General features: G+C 43.6%; 1 protein-coding gene across 5 annotated transcripts in view; it reads left to right on the top strand.

The window, feature by feature from the left end:
- Positions 1 to 22,742, top strand: part of ADAM23 (ADAM metallopeptidase domain 23) — a 201,161-nt gene that overhangs the window by 95,902 nt on the left and 82,517 nt on the right. For all 5 annotated transcript variants that reach the window (XM_029069168.2, XM_029069169.2, XM_029069167.2 and 2 more), the window contains exon 4: positions 6,283 to 6,346. In XM_029069168.2, coding sequence (XP_028925001.1) covers positions 6,283 to 6,346 — 64 coding nt within the window. The remainder of the gene's footprint in view (positions 1 to 6,282; positions 6,347 to 22,742) is intronic.

The following is a 22,742-nucleotide window of genomic DNA, read 5'->3' as shown; positions in this document are numbered from 1 at the left end:
TACCCTACCCGTATTATTGTTCTGTTACCGATTTGTACATTCCAAGCGCTTGGTACAGTGCTCTGCGCATAGTGAGCGCTCAATAAATACTATAAATACTATTGAATGAATAAGGGTAGAGCATAGGTTTCACTCCATAAAGTCACTGACCCCAGGATGGGCATTTCAGGAGTTCACTCTGTAGTGGTGATAGTCATCGGGCAATAAACCAAGCAGTGACTTGTATTGAGAGCTTTGTGCAGGACACTCTACTAAGCACTTAGGGGAGTACAGTAAACTAAGTAGTAGTAGTATTTGTTGAGGGCCTGCTGGGATTAAAGTCATTTAACTTATCGGTGCCTCATTTTCCTCATCTGTAGACTGGGGATTAAATACCTATTCTTCCTCCCTTTTTTGTAGGAAAAATTCAATGTCGTTAGGTAAAACCCAAGACAAAAGATGCACATATGTATATAGTGAGGTGCTCTAGGAAAATATTTGCATTGCACTGTTGTGTTGACACAATGATAACATAATGTTTTTAATTCTATAAACCAGAACTAATAGTTTTCATTTTCAGAAAATGCCTAGAACAGTGACATACCAGGGGGATTGCCAAAGCAAAAGTGACTTTAGAATAAATTTCAAGCACTTGACATTTTCTGTGAGCATTGGGTGGGATCGGGACTGGGACTGATCTGATTTTATAGTGTCCAGCCCAGTCCATCAGTCAATCAATCGTATTTATTGAGCACTTACTGTGTGCCGAGTACACAGCATTTAGGAGAGTATAATGCAACAATGTAATAGTCACACTTCCTGCTCACAACGAGCTTATGGTCTAGAGGGGGAATGTTTAGCACCCTGATGCTTAGCACAGTGTTAAGTAAGGGCATAACAAATAGAGAAGCAGCGTGGCTCAGTGAAAAGAGCCCGGGCTTGGGTGTCAGAGGTTATGGGTTCGAATCCCGGCTCTGCCACTTGTCAGCCGTGTGACTGTGGGCAAGTCACTTAACTTCTCTGTGCCCCAGTTCCCTCATCTGTAAAATGGGGATTAACTGTGAGCCTCACGAGGGACAACCTGATTACCCTATCTACCCCAGCACTTAGAACAGTGCTCTGCACATAGTAAGCGCTTAACAAATACCAACATTATTATAACAGATACCACAATCATTCTTACTGTGACTGTTCTTATTCTTATAGTGGGAAAGAAGTACAGAATTGTGCTATAGACCTGATTCCTGGTCCCCAAGGAGCACATAGTCTATGAATAAGGTGTAGAAGTCGGGGTCGACAACAGATACGTGAGGAAAAATGAAACAGAAATAGTAAAGACGAAGAGGAAGATAAATAGGACTGAAGTGGCAGGGTTTCAGGCTCCTCCCGGCTCGGCCCAGCAGCCCCGGAAGTCTTGGCCGCAGCCAGGGTGGTGGTCTTCCCGACCTTCCCAAGGTTGAGAAGCCCTCCTGCTGACGGTCGTTTCAGTCCTTCTCGGACTGGAGCAGGGGCTCGTGGGAATCCTGGTAAGAGGGGCGGACGGGGCAGCGTCTCTCCCATGTGGAGAACCCTGGAATCCAGGTGAAAGGGGAGCAGAGGAGCCTTCTCCTGAATCCTTCCCAGCCTGGAGCAGGAGGCTAAGAAAATATGGCCAATAAAACATATACCGGCTAGATGAGATAGCCTACCCGAGGACCATTTTTGCCTGATGACGGTCAACTCCCATGTACCTTATTCAAGGAAGCACTGTGGCCTAGTGGATAAAGCACGAGCCTGGGAGTTCAGAAGGATCTGGGCTCTAATCCTGGGTCCTGAAGTTATCTGTCATGTGACCTTGGGTAAGTCACTTTACTTGTCTGTGCCTCAGTTACCTCATCTGCAAAGTGGGGATTAACACCGTGAGCCCCATGTGGGACAGAGACACCATCCAACCTGATTAACTTGTATCTACCTCAGTGCTTAGTACAGTACCTGGCACCTAATAAGTGCTTAACAAATACTACAATTATTATTGTTAGTATTATTATTGATACAACTTGCTGAACATCTGCCTGTCCACTTGTTCGTTACTCAATGAGAGCTTGATGGAAAGGGATGAGAACTTATGGGTGGTGCAGACCTCTAGCTCATGAATCAGTTCCTCTCTGCAGCTCCTCAGTTCTGCGAAGCTTTTTGGATTTATTCAATTGGTTATTTACTTATTTATGTTAAAGTCTGACTCCCCCTCCAGATGGTAACCTCACTGTGGACAGGGAATATGTCTACTCACTCTCTTATATTGTATTCTCCCAAGTGATTCATGATGGCATGTAAGTGCTTACTCTGTGCCAAACACTGTTCTAAGCGCTGGGGGAGATCTAAGGTAATCAGGTCGTCCCACATGGGACTCACAGTCTGAATCCCCATTTTACAGATGAGGTAACTGAGGCACAGAGGAAGTGAAATGACTTGCCCAAAGTCACACAGCTGACAAGTGATGGAGCCGGGATTAGAACCCACGACCTCTGACTGCCAAGCCCGTGCTCTTTCCACTGAGCCACTCTAAGTGCTTAGTACAGTGTTCCGCACACAGCGCTCAGTAAATATGATGGATTGATGTATTGACTGGACGAGAGTATGATGGATTGATTTACTAACTGGACGAGAGATTTCATCATGGAAAGGATTGTTATCACACCAGTTAGTCCCATTGGCTTCCCTATCAAGTAGCATCGTCATCTCCCCCCCGTGTCGCCCTGACTTTCACCCTTTGCTCTTCCCCACCTCCCCAGCCCACCACACTTAGGTATATATCTGTCTCTTTATTTTTACTGATGTCTCTTTATTTGTATTGATGTCCATCTCTCCCCTCTAGACTGTGAGCTCGTTGTGGGCAGGCATTGTCCCTCTTTATTGTAGTTTCCCCAGCGCTTAGTACAGTGCTCTGCACACAGTAAGAGTTTAATAAATACGACTGAATTGAAGTGAATCGTCTTTGTCTCTCAAAGGAAAACACTATATGTAGGAAAGGGAAGCCAGCTATCAAAGGCTTCTAAAATATCACGGTGAACTTTTCATGATTTATTCAAATGGAGAAAACTAACCCTAATTTAAAGAAGGCCATTTCTGTATGTAGATTCTAGAAACGTGAGGCTCTGCCTAATTGGATGTATCCATTGCAGTGAGAGTCTTTGGTGCACGTTCATTACTCGCTTCAGTTGACTATTGCATTTCATCTTAAATAGGAGTCCCTGTGTTTGTTCTCTGAGTCCCTGAAATAAAAGGGCAACGGTCTTGAATTAGATTTCTAATTGGTTTAGCTTGGTGGAGGCAGACGGAGATTTCAATTAAAGTCCTTGGGCACGTGGGGTTTCCTGAATGACAGATTACGTTTTATTTGTTGGCCATTTCCGACGGTGCTATTGTTATGGGCTGTTGAACAGTTCTTTAAGTCTGTAGTTGAAATAGAATCTTTTAATGTTTTCGTACCTTATGCCTTTTCTTCATGACTAGCCAGCTGATCGCAGGGAAAATTAGATAAACAATTTTATTTTATTTAGCGAATGTGTTCATTTTGGCATCGGGGCCGTAACTTGCAAGTCCTTTACGTGCTCTTCTTTTCAGTTTGTTGAGGGATGTATTTGGAGAAGGAAGAATCCCAATCTGGTTTTTGTCAATTTCCGAACAATGCAAAATTGTCCTTACTTAAAGTAGGGTAAGCCTGGGAGCAAGGGGATTTGCATGATGCACCTCGAGAATATCTTCCGCAGATCCTCTTGGGGGAAGTTTAGGATGCAGTGCAGAAAGTCTCCATACTAATACCAGGAAGGTTGTGTTCAGTTCAGGGCTGGCCCTTTAAGGCCCCTCTTCCCTCCTCGTCTCCTCCTCAAAGGTTTTCCCAGTTTTTGAAGAGAACCCTTTTCAGAAGGAGCTTTGTTAGGTATCAGGAGGGGCTGAAGCTGCTCCGTCTCCAATGACTTCATCCCCTCTGCTTTACAACATGCCCATGTATCCCCCAACCCCTCCCCCAAAACCCTCCCCTGGCTCTACTGCATTCTCACCCATCTGTCTCCTACCATTTGTTTCCAAACTCGTCCAACACTGCATACACTTTATCTCCTTCAATTCTCTCCTTGACCCTCTGCAGTCTGGCTTATTCCCCCTTCACTCCACAGAAACTGTTCTCTCTAAGGTCACCAGTGGCCTCCTCCTTGCCATTTCTAACAGACTTCTCTCTAGGAATAATAATAATAATGATAGTGGTGTTTATGTATTTATAATGGTATTTGTTAAATGCTTACTATGTGCCAACCCCTGTAATAATAATAATAATAATAATGTTGGTATTAAGCGCTTACTATGTGCAGAGCACTGTTCTAAGCGCTGGGGGAAATAGAGGGTAATCAGGTCATCCCACGTGAGGCTCACAATTAATCCCCATTTTACAGATGAGGTCATTGAGGCACAGAGAAGTGAAGTGACTTGCCCACCGTCACACAGCTGACAAGCGGCAGAGTTGGGATTCGAACCCATGCCCTCCGACTCCCAAGCCCGGGCTCTTTCCACTGAGCCACGCTGCTTCTCTAAGAGCTGGGGTGGATACAAGCAAATCGAGTTGGATATGGTCCCTGTCCCAAGTGGGGCTCACCGTCTCATTTTACAGATGAGGGAACTGAGACACAGAGAAGTGAAGTGATTTGCTCAAGATCACACAGACCTGTGGCGGAATCACCATGACCTTCTGACTCCCAAGACTGTGTTCTGTCCACTACGCCATGCTGCTTAAATGCTCTACTTTGTGCCAGGCACTCTGCTAAGCGCTGGGGTGGTCACAAGCAAATTGGTGGGCCTGCAGTAGCAATGAGAAACCTGATTTAGGAAAGCACTTGAATGAAATGCGCTGCACCCGAAAGAGCCTGGGCTTCGGAGTCAGAGATCATGGGTTCGACTCCCGGCTCTGCCACTTGTCAGCCGTGTGACGGTGGGCAAGTCACTTAACTTCTCTGTGCCTCAGTTGCCTCATCTGTGAAATGGGGATTAACTGTGAGCCTCACGTGGGACGACCCGATTACCTTGTATCTCCCCCAGTGCTTGGAACAGTGCTCTGCACATAGAAAGCGCTTAACAAATACATATTATTATTACTTAATAGATACTTTTACCACTGCTAGATTTCAGTGACTACCTCCTCCATTTATTCATTTTCCAGTTTGTGGGCAATTCATGCCCCTCTTTCATGTGAATTCCATCTGACGCTTGCCAAGCTCATTGACCACGTTTTCTGAGAACAAAAACAATGCTTTAAAAAAAAATCTTGTCAATTATGCTCTTGTTTCCATCTTTCCATCCTGTTTCCATTTTGTCATAATACCTGCTCCGCAGCACTTATGTCCATGTCTGTAATTTATTTATTAGTATTGTTAACTGTGGTATTCGTTAAGTGCTTACTATGTGCCAAGCAAATCAGGTGGACACAGAGAAGCAGCGTGGCTTAGTGGAAGGAGCCTGAGCTTGGGAGTCAGAGGGCGTGGGTTCTAATCCTGGCTCTGCCACTTAGCAGCTGTGTGACTTTGGGCAAGTCACTTAACTTCTCTTTGCCTCAGGTACCTTATCTGTAAAATGGGGGTTGAGACTGTGAGCCCCATGTGGGACAATTTGATTACTTGTATCTACCCCAGTGCTTAGAACAGTGCTTGGCACATAGTAATCGCTTAGCAAATACAATCATCATCATCATCATCATTACAGTTCCTGTTCCACACTGGGCTCACAGTCTCAACCCCTGTTTTACAGATGAGGGAGCTGCGGCCCAGAGAAGTGAAGTAACTTGCCCAAGGTCACACAGCAAGCCAGGTGGTGGAACTGGAATTAGAACCCCTGCCCTTCTGACTCCCCTGCCTGTGCTCTATCCACTGTGCCGTAATTTCTCTCCCATTCTAGACTTTAAGTTCATTGTGGGCAAAGACTGTTTACCGACTGTTCATTGTACTTTCCCAAGTGCTTACTTTAGTGCTCTGTACACAGCAAGGGATCAGTAAATGTGATTGATTGGTTGACTCTTTCCCCTTGCAAAGAAGCACCACTATCAGAGGGTGGACCAGGAAACAATAGGAGCTAGAACCCAAATCTGCCTCTTCTACACCTTGATAGCTGCTCTGGCCAGTTCTGGTAAATGGTATAATACAGGTGTTTTGGAAGTGGATTTCATATATCCAAGTCATCCTAGTTCCTGACTACCCCAGAGAATTAAAAAATGAATAAATGTGCTAGTGTCTCAGAGTTGCAGATAGCGTTCTCACTAGTTTTGTGTTCTTTTCTTTGCAGTGGCTTGCTTTCGTCTGATTATGTTGAGATTCACTATGAAGATGGAAAACCACACTACGCTAAGGTATGGCTATCACCAGCCTGGATTTGGGTAGGGGTGGAGAGGAGGCTAGTGGAAAAGATGGAGAGGACATTTGGGATAAAGATTCTATAGACAAAGTGTGGTATTAAACGCATTTATCCCCTTGCTTTAGATTGTGTCATGGATAAAAGGTCCTTTCTGTTCCGTATGATATGGGCTAACCAATATGTTTCGTCACATACAGGAGGGAATTGTCCGCCAAAGTGATTTAGGAACATTAACCTGGAGAAGCAACATGGCTCCGTGGTAAAAACATGGGCTTGGGAGTCAGAGGTCATGGGTTTTAATCCCGCCTCTGCCACTTATCAGCTGTGGGACCTAGGGCAAGTCACGTAACTTCTCTGTGCCTCAGTTACTTCATCTGTAAAATGGGGATTAAGACTATGAGCCCCACGTAGGACAACCTGATTACCTTGTACCCCCACCCCCCAGCACTTAGAACAGTGCTTGGCACATAGTGAGCGCTTAACAAGTGCCATTATTATTAGTATTGACCAACTGGTAACAATTGGTCGGTTACCTTTTAGACTTGATATTGAAAAGATCAACTAATGCTCCCAGAGAAAGGATTGCAGACTGTTCAGGTCTTCGAATTTGAATTTATATAGCAGGTACTCCTAGGAGCGGGGAAAGGAATATTGTCTCATACTTTGGTATTTGAGTCATTTTAATGCTTTACAGTCCACTTTCAGTGTCGGTCATATTTATCCTTCTAAAAGCCTACCCTGATTAAGCAGCATGGCATAATAGATAGAAGTTGGGCCTGGGAGTCAGAAAGTCTTGGGTTCTAATTCTGGCTCTGCCACTTGTCGGCTGTGTGACCTTGGGCAAATCACTGCTCTGTGCCTCAGGTACCTTATCTTTCAAGTGGAATTGAGACTGTGAGCCCCATGTGGGACAGGGACTGTATCCAACCCCACTTACTTGCATCCGACCCAGCGCTTAGTACAGTGCCTAACACCTAATAAGCTCTTAACAAATACAATTATTATTATTATTATTATTCTAGCTCCCTCTCCCTTTCGTGTCATCTCTGCACTCAGGTCTGTATTCTTTGGGCATTTGATATTTGCCCCACCCTCAGCCCTATAGCACTTACATATTATTATTATACAATTATTAATTATTTATATTAATGATTGTCTCCCCCTCTAGACTGTAAGCTCGCTGTGGGCAGAGAACTTGTCTACCAATGGTTTTATTGTAGTTTCCCAAATGTTTAGTACAGTGTTCTGCACACAGTAAGCCCTCAATAAATACCATCAATGATAATGGTGTTTTTCTGAGTACTTACTGTGTTCAGAGCATTGTTCTAAGCACTTGGGAAACTGCAATGTAATAGAGTTGGTAGATGGGTCCCTGCCTACAAGGATCTTACACTCCAGAGGGGGAAACGGTCATTAAAATAAATTACGGACAGGAACGTAAGTGTACATGAGCTGTAGGGATGGAGAGGGAGTGAATATCAAGAACTTCAAGGGTACAAATCCAACTGCAAGGGTGACGCAGAAGGGAGAGGGAGTAGGGGAATATGAGAGCTTAGGGAAGGCTTCTTGGAGGAGATATGATTTTAATCCATCGATAGTATTTAATGAGTGCTTACTATGTGCAGAACACTATACTAAGGGCTTGAAATAGTACAGTACAACAGAGTTGGTAGAAACGTTCCCTGCCCACAAGGAGCTTGAAGTCTAGAGGGGGAGACAGACATTAATCTAAAAAAAATATATATAACATAATTTATAGATATGTGTATAAGTGCTGGGGGGCTCAGGGTGGGGCAAATATCAAATACGTAAAGGTCGCAGAACCAAGTGCAAAGATGACACAGAAGGTTGTGGGCCGGGGCGGGGCGGGAGCCGAGGAACCGAGAGCTTAATTGGGGAATCCCTCTTGAAGGAAATATGACCTTAGTAACGTTTTGCAGATAGGCAGAGTGGTGAACTGTCATATATGAAGGGGGAGAGAGTTCCAGACCAGAGGCAGGATATGGGCGAAGGGTCAGGGGTGAGACAGATAAGATCGAGGTACAGTGAGTAAGTTGGAATCAGAGGAGCAAAGCCAGGGGGCTGGGTCGTAGTAGAAATGCTAAATCAAGCAAGATAAAGGTTCCGTTTGGCATTGGTACAAACCAAAACAACTGTCCGCTACTGCGGTTCCTGAATCATGAGTTTTTGAGTAAAGAAGATCGAATAAGAACTCTATAGACTCAGCAAATGGACTGCTTTGGCATGCTGCAGTAACTTGATTCAAACTCCTAAAGCAATTTATTTGGAACAGTAATCGGTTGGCTTTTTGAGGTCACATGGGATCATAAAAGGGAGAAGATGTAATTACCGACAATTTGTGATGCACATGAGATGTAGTTTCATTAGAGTTACCTGCTTTTTTAACTAATGGTAACAATCAGTTCAATAGTTGTGCTTATTTTAACTCACATTTTTTAATCAACCCAGTGAAATCAATTTAAGGTCAAAATTTATAAATCCAGATTGGCTAAGTGCTGTTCTTTAGAGCAGAATTATTACAAACAGAGGAAAACCACCACTGTGCTTTGATTTAGAGCAACTTTGATCCATGTAGCTGACTTTAATTATCCTTTATCCAATGGAAGAAAGTTCATTTTTTTCCAGTTGCTGTCAGTGTACTTTGACTGATGGTTTTTTTTTCATCCTGAAAGAATACTTCATTCTGACTGTGGAAATTGCCCTATCATAATGATCAAGTGATACTTCTTTTTACTTAAAATATGTCTTCCCTCAGAATCTCAAAACATTTAAATGTACTCCTATAAATGAAAAAGGATATTTTTTGAAAGGCCTTTGAATACCTTTGTTCGTAAGAGAAGCTGCTAGAGGAAAATGCATGGGCCTGGGAGTCAGGAAACCTGAAAGGACCAGTATAACTGTAGGATTGTGAAGAATTTTTGACAGGTATAAAAGCATTCTAGCTTAGATGAGCTCAAAATAGGCATCTTGTCAATTTTATTATAATAAAAAATTAAATGAAATACTTTTCTCCATAAGCTATTGTTCTGTAACAAATCCAAAATGGTACTTCTGGCAACAAAAGGGAAAAATCAAAAGTAATTTTAATCATACACAACACGTAAAAATGGCTATCTTACATATAAAAATTTTTACCTTTTAGAATTAAAGGTGAAAATTTTCACCTTTTATTTTTCCAAAGTTCTCTTCAGGAAAAATTCGTCATCAAACCTACTCTTAATGGCAGGTGTATACTTATTATAATATAAATTGTATCATGCCTGTGAAAGTCAATGTATTTCTGCTGATAATTATTGATCTCTTGCTTAACTTGGGCTGTCAAAATTCTGACATAGTTAAAAAGTTGCCGCCTTCTTTAATAAAACCTGCTCCCAGTAAACGACTCATTTGAAGCACCGTACTTTTAAAGGACTTCTGTACAAGAAATCCTGAAACTACAAAATTCCCCTGGTTAATTATTTTGGGTGTGTTATGAAGGTTTTTTTAGGTTATATTTTAGTGTCTAATCAACGAGAGGTATTTAAGCACTGAGTGCAAAGTACTGTACTGAGCACTTGGGAGAGCATAACAGACTCAAGCCCCAATTCTTGTCCTCGAGGAGCTTGCATTATAACAGGGAGAACAAACAGACAAGGGTGATTTATCAAGCGAGAGAACAGGAGGAAGAATCAGGTCATGGTGCAGTTATGTCAGGAGACTGGGAAACTAAGGCCCCGAGAGATGAAATAACCTGCATGCAACTGCACAACAGATTTTAGTAGAGAAAGAAATGGGGCCCTTGGGACTGAGATCTTATTTTTCTGAGTCAGTGGGTATCATACTTCGGCACTGTACGGAGAGATGGTTAAATATTTAATTACGGAATTTCTTAAATGCTTAGTATGTACCGAGTTCCAGGGTAGGTATCGGCGATCAAATCGGACACGGTTCCTGGCCCTCGTGGGGCTCACAATCGTACTTATCCCCATTTCACAGATGAAGAAGCCGAAGCTCTGATATGTCTAGGTCACACAGTGGACCAATGGCAGTGAGGTGTACATCCCCTTGATTCTGTTTATCTTGATGATGATGTCTTGTTTTTGTTTTGTTCTGTTTTGCTTTGCTGTCTGTCTCCCCCGATTAGACTGTGAGCCCGTCACTGGGCAGGGATTGTCTCTATCTTTTGCCGAATTGTACTTTCCAAGTTCTTAGTACAGTGCTCTGCACAAAGTAAGCGCTCACTAAATACTATTGAATGAATGAATGAATGACAATAGTGGGATTAGAACCTAGATCTTCTGACTTGCAGTCCCCACCTCTTTCTGTTAGACCAAATTGCCTCTCAAGTAGAGACCTGCCACCCTTGGAGTATGGATAGCACTACTTAATTCAGTCAGTGGTATTTATTGAGTGCTCACTGTGTGCAGAGCACTGTACAAATCACTTAGGAGAGTACAGTATAATAGAGTGGATAGACACGTTCCCTGCCCATAACGAGCATATGGTCTTATAAGACAGCGTTTCTTCAGAGTCCACAAGACATGACTGCATGTTCTTTGGCCACGCTGCGTTTCAGTGGATTGTATTTACTGAGCATTTACTGTGTGTAAAGCACGGTACTAAGCACTTGGGAGAGTACAGTAAACCAATAAACAGACACATTCCCTGCCCACGAGTTTATGATCTAGAGGACGAGCTTACGGTGTTTCTTCTCAGAGTCAGAGACCCCTTTTCCTCTTGGTCACTTTCTTAAGTTCTGTGTTCCTTGGGGAGAGGCCTACTTAGACTCGGGAAAGCTCAGAAACTGGTTTCTGGCCCCTTTTCATTCAGCATTGACGCCTTATGTCTCCCTGCTGCCATCACTAGGCCCAAGAGACTTCAGGATGAGAAGAAAGTGGCTAAGGCCAGAATGAGTTGGGCTAGATTCTGGGTTTCCGGTCCCTGTAAGGAGGTACTTCGTGTGTTACTTTGAGAGTGGGACTACAGATCAGTGCTCCACAGTATTCCCAAAATGGCCTTTGCTTTGGAAAGGAGACACAGGGTCAGACTGAAGTTCTGTGATCATCACAGCCTGGATGATCATCACAGGCTGGGCATGTGTTGCCAGTTGTGTTTAGAATAACTAAGTTGGCTAAACCCCTCAAAAGTCCACCTCCAACGGAATGCCGGTAAGCAAGAATTAAATGCGGAGTGGGAAAACAGTGGAGTTGAATATGCTGGCTCTGCTGGGGAGGAGGTCTTCCTTATTTAAGGCCTCTTTTCCCCTGACCCCTTTCACTTCTCCATCTTCTATGCACTTGGATCTGTGACCTTTTGACATTTGTTGTTCATCCCACCCTCAACTCCGCAGCACTTCTGTACGTATCTTTACGTTATACATTATAAATTATTTATCTATATTAATGTCTGCCTCCCCCTCTAGACTTAAAGCTCATTGTGGTCAAGGGATGTGTCTCTGTTGTATTCTTCCTAGTGCTTAGTATAGTGCTCTGCACAGTGATCACTCAATAGATACCATCGATTGACTCGATGTATATACTGCAGCTTAACTCATCATATCATGTGACCAGAGTTCATTTGTGGGTTAATGATTTTTCTGGGTATTTAACCTTAAATTGGCTGATTAAAATGTATTTGTGCCTAATTAGATTTGGACCAGCAATGCTTCTGAGGATAGAGAGCAAAAAAATGAAGCAAGAGGTTAAAAATGATGTCATGTAAAATGAAAAAAGCAGATGACACTAACTCTCAGCAAAGTTATTTTGAGGTCAAATAGTACATTTTAGATGAGGCATTAAAAATGCATGTGGCATTGGTGCAATTGCACTTTATCTGAACTACCAGCTCCATTCCATTTCCATTGATTTTTAACTGGAGCAGATGGTAAGGATCGGGTGTGTGTGTTGGTGAGAGGTCTCAAGTTTCTGAATTCTAAAACACTTTCACTTTCTCCCTCTGCAAGGTTCAGATTGGCATACCCCAGTTTGAAATATATTATGCCTACTTCTACCTTTTTTAGAACTACTTTTTAGCCAGCCCTCTAATTTAAAAAAAAAAAACAATATACCCTTCCCAGTTGTAGGATTGAATACTTCGAGTTGTCAGTAGAAAAATAGTCATCGATGTATAACCTGAAAAATTTTATCAGGGAGCCAAGGGAGTTATAATGGTAGACCCCGAGCAGGGAACATGTCTACCAACTCTGTTTTATTATACTCTCCCAAGTGCTTAGTACAGCACCCTGCTTTCGGTAAATGCTCAGTAGATACGATTGATTTACTGATTGATTGTAGCTGCTTCGCCAAGAGTGCAGTTGCAAGCGGACTTTGATGACTTTTATTTTCCACTTAGGTCTTGGTTAGTTGGTTGAATCGCCAAGTGTGTGAGCATAGTTACAGTGTGATGGGAGATAGTAGTGAAAATGGACTACTGAGGAGCAGTTGGCCTGGTGGAAAGATCACAGGCTTGGGAATCAGAGAACTTGGGCTCTAATCCCAGCTTCACCACTAGACTGCCGTGTGACCTTGACCTTGGGCAAGTCATTTAACTTCTCTGTGCCTCAGTTCCCTCTGCCAAATGGGGATTCAGTATCTGGTCTCTCTTCTACTTAATCTGTGCCCCCCCACCCATGTGAGACCTGATTATCTTGTATCTTTCCCATTGTTAGTATAGCCCCTGGTACAGAGGAAGTGCTTAACAAAAGCCACAATTATTATTATTGTTATTATTGTTGTTTTAGTACAGTAGAGCAGGGGCAGGAAGTGGAGGGGAATTTAGAATAAAGTTCATGGCTGCATTTGTTCAGCCAGCACAGAACATTTTGGTACAAAAACCCAACTCTGAACTGAGACCATGAGGAGGAAATCCAAAATTAAGTATCAAACCAAACACGAATGGGGATTGTGTCAAGCAGAAGAGCTAAATATCAATCACTCCTATTTATTGAGCACTTACTATGTGCAGAGCACTGTTCTAAGTGCTTGGGAGAGTACAATATGACAATATGACTGACACATTCCCTGCTAAATATATTTGGATCCACAAAACACTGGATTTCCCCTCCAGCCTTGGCTTCTCATCCCCTGGCACCATAGTAAAGTCAACCAATCAGTTGTCTTTATTGAGCACTTACTGTGTGCAGAGCCTTGTAATAATAATAGTAGTAATAATGGCATTTGATAGGCACTTAGTATGTGCCAGCACTGGGGTGGATACAAGCAAATTGGGTTGGATGCAGTCCCTGTCCCACAGAGGGCCCACAGTCTTAATCCCCATTTTACAGATGAGGTCACTGAGGTACAGAGAAATCAAGTGACTTGCCCAAGGCCACACAGCGGACAAGTGGTGGAGCCAGGATTAGAACCCATGACTTTCTGACTCCCAGGCCCGTGTTCTATCCATTACGCAGTGCTGCTTCCCCAAACTAAGCACTTGGGAGAGTACAGTACCACGGGATAACAGACACATTCCCTGCTCACAATGAGCTACAGTCTAGAGTGGGAGTCAGACATTATATAAATAAGTACATTACAGATAGGGACATAAATGCTGTGGGGGTGAGAGGGGGGATGAATAAAGGGAGCAGCAGTAAACAGACATTCCCTGGGAGCTTATAGTCTAGAGGGGGAGATAGGCATTAATTTAAATAAATCACTAAAGAATGTGTAGTACAGATTTAAGCTCAAAGTAAGTGCTCAATAAATACCATTGATTGTAGATCCCAGGCTCCTAGCAAAAATAGCCTGTCTGCATGACTTATCTCTCATTTTATATCCCTTCCATTCCTGCATAAAGTTGTGTCAAAAAACATTACAGCAGTCTCATTAGGACAGACCTCAAAGCCCTACTTAAAATCCTGTGCTATTTTGACCACTTTTAGTGAGGATAGAGTCCATTACAAAACAAGAAGCTTTTCACTCGGTCAAAAAAAAAAGTCCAAACTTGTAAAGTTGCCTGTTCTCCTTTTCTCCCCTCCTCATCCTCCTCACCTTCAGCCATCTTAGATCATTCATTTCTGAGAGGGTGGTCATTTGACTGACTTGAACTCACCGAGAGAGACAGGGAGATTCCAAGATAATATCCACAGTGGATCTTTTGGTCTTGTTGAAGAGGGAAAGGTAACATATTTGAACCAGTGTTGACAGTTTTTTAACGTTCCTAATATTGATATCTGCTGGCATCTGAGCATATGCCTGATCTCTGCTAATATGTCTTAATCAATGGTACTTAGTGACCGCTTACTGTGTGCACAGCACTGTACTGAGTGATTGGGAGAGTACGGTTCAGGGGAGTTGATAGACCTGATCCTTGTCCAAAAGGAGCTTAAAGCCCAGTCTTAATAGGAAGCATCTTAATTCAGTGATGTCTTCTTTTCAAGTTGAAGGTCATGTCTTTGTGTGTTCGTGGGTTAGATGGATGTTCTTCACAGGCTTTAACCTTGAAGGCCAGCAGTCTATGCAGAAGATTGTTCAAATGCTCTTATCATCTTTAAGTGATTCCTTTCTTGACTTTTTTTTATTTTGTGGTGTTTGTTAAGCACTTACTCTGTGGTAGGCAGTGTACTAAGCACTGTCGTAGATCCAAGTTAATCAGGTTGGACACAGTCCATTTCCCAGATGGGGCTCCCAGTCTAAATCCCCATTTTATGGCTAAGGTAACTGACACCCAGTGAAGTTATGTGACTTGTCCAAAATCACACAACAGATGAGTGGTGGAGCAGGGATTATTCATTCAATTCATTCAATAGTATTTACTGAGCGCTTACTATGTGCAGAACACTGTACTAAGCGCTTGGAATGAATCCGGCAGCAGATAGAGACAATCCCTGGCCAATGACGGGCTCACAGTCTAAACGTGGACTAAAGTGGATTAATAATAATAATAATAATAATGTTGGTATTTGTTAAGCGCTTTCTATGTGCAGAGCACTGTTCTAAGCACTGGGGTAGACACAGGGGAATCAGGTTGTCCCACGTGGGGCTCACAGTCTTAATCCCCATTTTACAGATGAGGTAACTGAGGCACAGAGCAGTTAAGTGACTTGCCCACGGTCACACAGCTGACAAGTGGCAGAGCCGGGATTCTCTAATCTCTGGATTAGAACCCAGGTCCTCTGACACCCAGATCCATGCTCTGTCCACGAGGCCACACTGCTTCCCTGACTGATTAAAAGTCTGAGAAGCAGCGTGGCTCAGTGGAAAGAGCCCGGGCTTGGGAGTCAGAGGTCATGGGTTCGAATCCCGGCTCCGCCATTTGTCAGCTGTGTGACTGTGGGCAAGTCACTTAACCTCTCTGTGCCTCAGTTACCTCATCTGTAAAATGGGGATGAAGACTGTGAGCCTCGTGTGGGACAATCTGATTACCCTGTGTCTACCCCAGCGCTTAGAACAGTGATCTGCACATAGTAAGCACTTAAATACCAACATTATTATTATTATTATTATTATTAATAAAAGTAGAGCCATGGACACTTTTCATTGGTTTTGTGGATATAAGTATGGGTCCATATGCACTCTTTCAGAATGAATTAAGGTCTTTGGTTTAGTTTCTTTCGATGTGTTTAGCATTAGATCACTTTTTCCTTGCATGTCAGATTCCTCGTTTAAAATGACTCAAGGTTTATTCCCTTAGGTATCAATTTTGTCAGAGTCATCAAGAGCTGCAAGGTAGTGATGATTCATAGGTTGCTTGGAGTTCCTAAGTCTTTGCTTTCAGTAATCATCACTGTTCTAGAAAGTTCTAGGCTAGAACGGTAATAATATTGGTATGTATTGATCAATCAATAATGGTGTCTATGGAGTATTTATTGTATACTGCTTGTATGAGAGCTGTACGGTAGGGATGGAAGATCCATCCCCTGCCTTAAAAGAGCTCACGGTCTAGAAGGGGGGGACAGACATTAAAATAAATTCCCGAAGATGTAAATGGAGAGTGTAAGCGTGTCTGCTCAATTGCTATGGAGCTGGCAATGGGGTGAATATAAGGTTCTTAAGGTATACAGACCCAAGTGCCCCCTACAGAGAGCTCACCTCCTCCAAGAGGCCTTCCCAGACTGAGCTTCCCCTTTTCCTTGTGCTCCCTCTGCCCCCCCTCTACTCCCCTTCACCTCCCCTCAGCTAAGCCCCCTTTTCCCCCACTTTCCCTCTGCTCCCCCCCCCCCCATTCCCCTCCCCTCAGCACTGTGCTCGACCGCTCATTTGTATATATTTTTATTACCCTATTTATTTTGTTAATGAGATGTACATCCCCTTGATTCTATTTATTGCTATTAGTTTTGTCCATCTGTCTCCCCCGATTAGACTGTAAACCCATCGATGGGCAGGGACTGTCTCTTATCTGTTGCGTATTTGTACGTTCCAAGTGCTTAGTAAAGTGCTCTGCACCTAGTAAGCGCTCAATAAATACTATTGAATGAATGAATGAAAGTGCATAGGCAACATAGTACACTTGGTTCTGTGACCTTATCACCCCCCACTCTCAACCCCACGGCACTTACGTGCATATTTATAAATTACGAATTACAAAGCAGCATGGCATAGTGGATAGAGCACGGGCTTGGGAGTCAGAAGGTCATGAGTTCTAATCTCCGCTCTGCCACTTGTCTGCTGTGTGACCTTGGGCAAGTCACTTCACTAGTCCTTAGTTTCCTCATTTGTAAAATGGGGATTGAGACGGTGAGTCCCACATGGGACAGGGACTGTGTCCAACCCGAGTTGTTTGTATCTACCCCAGCACTTACTACAGTGCCTGGCACATAGTGCACACTTAACAAATTCCATAATAGTAATAATAAAAAAATTATTTCTATTAGTATCTGTCTCTCACCTCTAGACTCATGAACGTGTTGACCAACTCTGTTGTATTGAAATTTCCCCAGGGTTTGATACATTGCTGTGCACACAATAAGCACTAAATAAATACCATTGATGATGATCATGACCCTAGAGGGGAGAGAGAATGGGAGAAATGAGGGCATAGTCAGGGTCTTTCATTATTTTTAATGGTATTTAAGCGCTTACTGTGTGCCAGTCACTGTACTAAGCACTGGAGTAGATACAGGCTCATTAGGTTGGACACAGTCTGTGTCCCATGTAGGGCTCACAGTCTAAATTCCTGTTGTACATATGAGGTAACTGAAGCACAGAAAAGTTAAGTGACTTGCCCAAGGTCACAGAGATGACATTTGGAAGAACCAGGATTAGAACCCAGGTCCTCTGAATCCCAGGCCTACGCTCTTTCTACTAAGCCATGCTGTTCCTCACTAGACTGTGCTGCTCCTCACTACTATTAGCCCTATTCATTCATTCAGACGTATTTGTTGAGCACTTATTGTGTGCAAAGCGCTGTACTAAGCGCTTGGGACAGTACGGTATAACATCAAACAGACACATTCCTGCCCACAACAAGCTCACAGTCTAGAAGGAGCGCACAGTCTAGAGCTCACAGTGATAGCCCTTCCTATGTGCCAAACGTTATGCTACACATTGTACTTTCCAAGCGCTTAGTACAGTGCTCTGCACACAGTAAGCACTCAATAAGTAGGATTGGATGAATGAATGAATGTTCATTCATTCACTCATTCAGTGCAATTGTAGATGCAGTACAACTAGATAGGCCCGGTCTTAGACCACATGGGGCTTATGGTCTAAGAGGGAGGGATAACCGCTGTGTAATACCCACTTTACAGATGAGGAAACTGAGACCCAGAAGTGACTTGCTCATTAATCAGTAGTACTAATTGAGCACCAGCTGTCTTCAGAGCAGCATACTAAGCTTGTAAGCCCGTCAGAAGGCAGGGCCTGTCTCTATCTGTTGCCGATTTGTACATTCCAAGCGCTTAGTACAGTGCTCTGCACATAGCGTTCAGTAAATACTTTTGAATGAATAAGCTGCTTGGAAGTGAAGCTGTGCCCAGTGCTTTCAAGGAGTTTACACTTTCGCTGTCCCCCGTATCTGTGTGAGGAGCTAGCCTGCCTTATCATTAAACTGTAAGCTCCTCGTAGGCAGGGAGAGTGTCTAACAACTCTGTTGAATTTTATTTTATTATTATTATTCTCTCAATTGTATTCTCCCAAGATCTTAGTCCAGGTCTCTGCACACAATAAGTGCCCAGTAAGTACGATTGATTGATTCCCAGATTGACCGTTAATTATGGTAAGTTTTTAACAGACCAGTTCTAGTGTTTTCGTCTAGCAGTGCAATCTCAGTCACTGTTAGAAGACCAGATTCCAATGTAACCCCCATTCTCTGGTTGCATTTATTGGAGTAAATACTTAACCCAAACCCTAATTTTTTCTTTTTAATAATTATGGTAGTTGTTAAGCACTTACTATGTTCCAAACAGTGTTCTAAGCACTGGCACTGTTCTAAGCACTGAATAATGATGGTATTTCTTAAGCGCTTACTGTGTGCCAAGCAGTTTTATAATAATAATGATAATGTTGGTATTTGTTAAGCGCTTACTGTGTGCAGAGCACTGTTCTAAGCGCTGGGGGAGATACAGGGTCATCAGGTTGTCCCACGTGAGACTCACAGTTAATCCCCATTTTACAGATGAGGTCACTGAGGCACAGAGAAGTTAAGTGACTTGCCCACAGTCAGTCACACAAGCGACAAGTGGCAGAGCCGGAATTCGAACCCATGACCTCTGACTCCCAAGCCCGGGCTCTTTCCCCTGGGCCACACTGCTAGCATTATTAAGCACTTAATAACGATGGTATTTGTTAAACACTTACTATGTGCCAAGCACTGTTCTAAACACTGGGGTAAGTACAAGGTAATCAGGTTGTCCCACATGGGGCTCGCAGTCTCAATCCCAATTTTACAGAGGGGATAACTGAGGCACAGAGAAGTTAAGTGACTTGCCCAAAGTCACCCAACTGATAAAGTGGCGGAGCCGGGATTAGAACCCACAACCTCTGACTCCCAAGCTCGTGCTCTTGTCACTAACCTACGCTGCTTCTCGCTGGAGAAGCAGCGTGGCTCAGTGGAAAGAGCATGGGCTTTGGAGTCAGGGCTCATGAGTTCGAATCCCAGCTCTGCCACTTGTCGGCTGTGTGACCGTGGGTAAGTCACTTAACTTCTCTGTGCCTCAGTTCCCTCATCTGTAAAATGGGGATTAAGACTGTGAGCCCCACGTGGGACAACCTGATTCCCCTATGTCTACCCCAGCGCTTAGAACAGTGCTCGGCACATAGTAAGCGCTTAACAAATACCAACATTTTTTTTTTTTTTTGCTTCTCAGATTCATTCAGTAGTATATATTGAGCGCTTACTATATGCAGAGCACTGTACTAAGCCCTTGGAATGTACAAATGGGCAACAGATAGAGACAGTCCCTGCCCATTGACGAGCTTAGAGGGGGCCACTCAGGTTACTCTGCCTGTGGTTACGGGTTAGGGTAAAGCCGTTAATAATTGCCATAGAGTATTATTACTGTTATTACTGTAATGGTCATTAAGTGCTTGCTATATGCCAAAGACTGTTCTAAGTTCTGGGATAGATGCACGTTAATCAAGCTGGACACAGTCCCTGTCCCACATGAGGCTCACTCTCTTAATCCCCATTTTACAGTTGAGGTAACTGAGCCCCAGAGAAGGTGTCACTTGCCCAAGGTCACGCAGCAGACATTCGGCAGAGCAGGAATTAGAACCCAGGTCTTTCTGACTCCCAGGCCTGTGCTCTATCCACTAGGTAACACTGTTTCTCAGATCTGCTTACAGGTGACTTCATTTTTCAGACCCTAATATTTAAGCTACCTGAATGGTTTAGATGATAATAACGTTGGTATCTGTTAAGCACTTGCTATATGCAGAGCACTGTTCTAAGTGCTGGGGTAGATACAGGGTAATCAGGTTGTCCCATGTGAGGCTCACAGTTAATCCCCATTTAGCAGATGAGGTAACTGAGGCACAGAGAAGTGAAGTGACTCGCCCACAGTCACACAGCTGACAAGTGGCAGAGCCGGGATTCGAACTCATGACCTCTGACTCCCAAGCCCGGGCTCTTTCCACTGAGCCACGCTGCTTCTCTTAGCAGCTTCGTTTCTCTTGGTGAAAGAACATCTTCACCAAGATGCTCCTTGGCGATATGTCTATTGTATTACCAGAGACATTTTGGTTCAATTTCAGTCCAACCCTTGACTCCATGCATAGGAGTAGAAATGAAAAACATCCTTTGGCTTAACAAGACCCTCACCAGTAACAGCATGACAGCAATTTGCTGCTCCCAAATAGAATTAGGCAGAGGAAATTCAGATCTAACCAAAATACATTTATTTTAAGATGCAGTGAAGGAACTCTTAAAACAACAACATCCCGAAAATTGCTTAATAACCATACTAATTCATTTTATTTGAGTGGCCGAGTAAATGAGGCACCTAAAACTTAATTACAAAAAGCTAATTACAGGAAAACAAATATAGAATAAAACTCAATTACAGAAAACTCACTCCCACAACTTTAGGTCCAAATTTGTAAAATGTGAAGCTTAAGCTTCACTTGGTAAATGTGCGTGATTGCAATGTGATGGTCTGCGACCGCTATCTATCAGTGTGCAAATTGACCTTGTAATGTGCACCCTGGGTTGGACTTACAAATAGATGTTTAAGTACGCAGTCATTAGACCCAGGGTAGTGAAGTTTAAGCGGTGTGGGCGATTTAAGGTGCTCGACATAGACATCCAACATGGAAAATCTGGTCCTTAAATGACCAAGGGGTCCAGTTCCTTGACCTTGGGCAAGTTACTTAACTTCTCTGGGCCTCAGTTACCTCATCTGTAAAATGGGGATTAAAAATGTGAGCCCCACTTCGAACAGCTTGATTACCCTCTATCTACTCCAGTGCTTAGAACAGTGCTTGGCACATAGTAAGCACTTAACAAATGCCAGAGTAATAATAATAATAATTATTATTAATAAAGGAAGAGAGAATCTTTGTCTTCTCTCTGTCCCTAGGCTGCTATGAGTCACCCTTAGAAGTTAATGTTGGTATTTTTGTTAAGTGCTTACTATGTGCAGAGCACTGTTCTAAGCGCTGGGGTAGACACCGGGGAATCAGGTTGTCCCACATGAGGCTCACAGTCTTAATCCCCATTTTCCAGATGAGGTAACTGAGGCACAGAGAAGTGAAGTGACTTGCCCACAGTCACACAGCTGACAAGCGGCAGAGCCGGGATTCGAACCCATGACCTCTGACTCCCAAGCCCGGACTCTTTCCACTGAGCCACGCTGCTTCTCTGAGGAAAACACAACATCCCATCTAACTCCGTCTTAATCCACGCTGAAGGAAGGCTAATGTCTACTTCCCATGGAGAATCACTCCCTAGGCAGTAACAGCCCTGGAAGCGTGATACCATTGTGGAAATTATCCCTGTTGACGACTCTCTGGTGAAAAGCCAGTATGCCAAGCCAGGATCATAGATATATACATATATATATATGTACAAATATATATTTGGTAGGCTCTTGGCATCATTTGCTTGAATTAGCCTCTGACCAGGGCCTGCAGTCATGTGCCTTAATGCTGTGAGACACAGTGCGACATGCACTCTCCATCATCCCCTTCGTTGCGAGCTTAAGACGAGGATCAAAAATGCAGACTCACAAGGAGAAGATAGTGGTCATCTTCCAAAAGAGTGCAGAGAGCAGATGGAATTCGTAACACAGGAAATTGTGCAGGCCAAAACAACGCCGAGTCCAAAAAGAGTTTGGATGAATCGATGATGATGACGGTATTTGAGTGCTTACGATGCGCCAAGTACCGTTCTAATTAATTAGGGTTAGGGTCCGTGGCACATAGTTTGCGCTTAACCAACATCACAGTTATTCTAAGCGCTGGTAGATACAAAGGAATCAGGTCGGAAACAGTCCCTGTCCCTCAAGGGGCTCACCATCTGAATCCCCATTTTACAGATGAGATAACTGAGGCGTAGAGCAATTAAGTGATTTGCCCGCGATCACACACAGAAAAGGGGCGGAGCGGGATTAGACCCAGGTCCTCCTGACTCCCAGGCCCATGTTGTCTCCGCTGGGGCAAGCTGCCCACGATGGGTTTCTAGAGGGAAACTTTAGAATATACAGAGAAAACCTGGGGCCGGTTCTGCCGTAGCCAATACGGTTCACTATGCATTTTGGCTAGAACATGGCTAGTGGAATTAGGGAATTAGGGAAGGTTTCTCAGGTGACACACATCCCTTTGGACCCAGCTTGACACCGTGTTGTGCGCGTATGCAGCGTGGCTTAGTGGAAAGAGCACGGGCTTGGGAGTCAGAGGTCATGGGTTCGAACCCGGCTCTGCCACTTGTCAGCTGTGTGACAGTGGGCAAGTCACTTAATAATAATGTTTGTATTTGTTAAGCGCTTACTATGTGCAGAGCACTGTTCTAAGCGCTGG

The sequence above is a fragment of the Ornithorhynchus anatinus genome, chromosome 7 (assembly GCF_004115215.2).
Source record: "Ornithorhynchus anatinus isolate Pmale09 chromosome 7, mOrnAna1.pri.v4, whole genome shotgun sequence".
Lineage (NCBI taxonomy): Eukaryota > Metazoa > Chordata > Mammalia > Monotremata > Ornithorhynchidae > Ornithorhynchus > Ornithorhynchus anatinus.
Note: the sequence above shows the minus strand (reverse complement) of the source record. Positions and strands in the feature narration are given on the sequence as shown.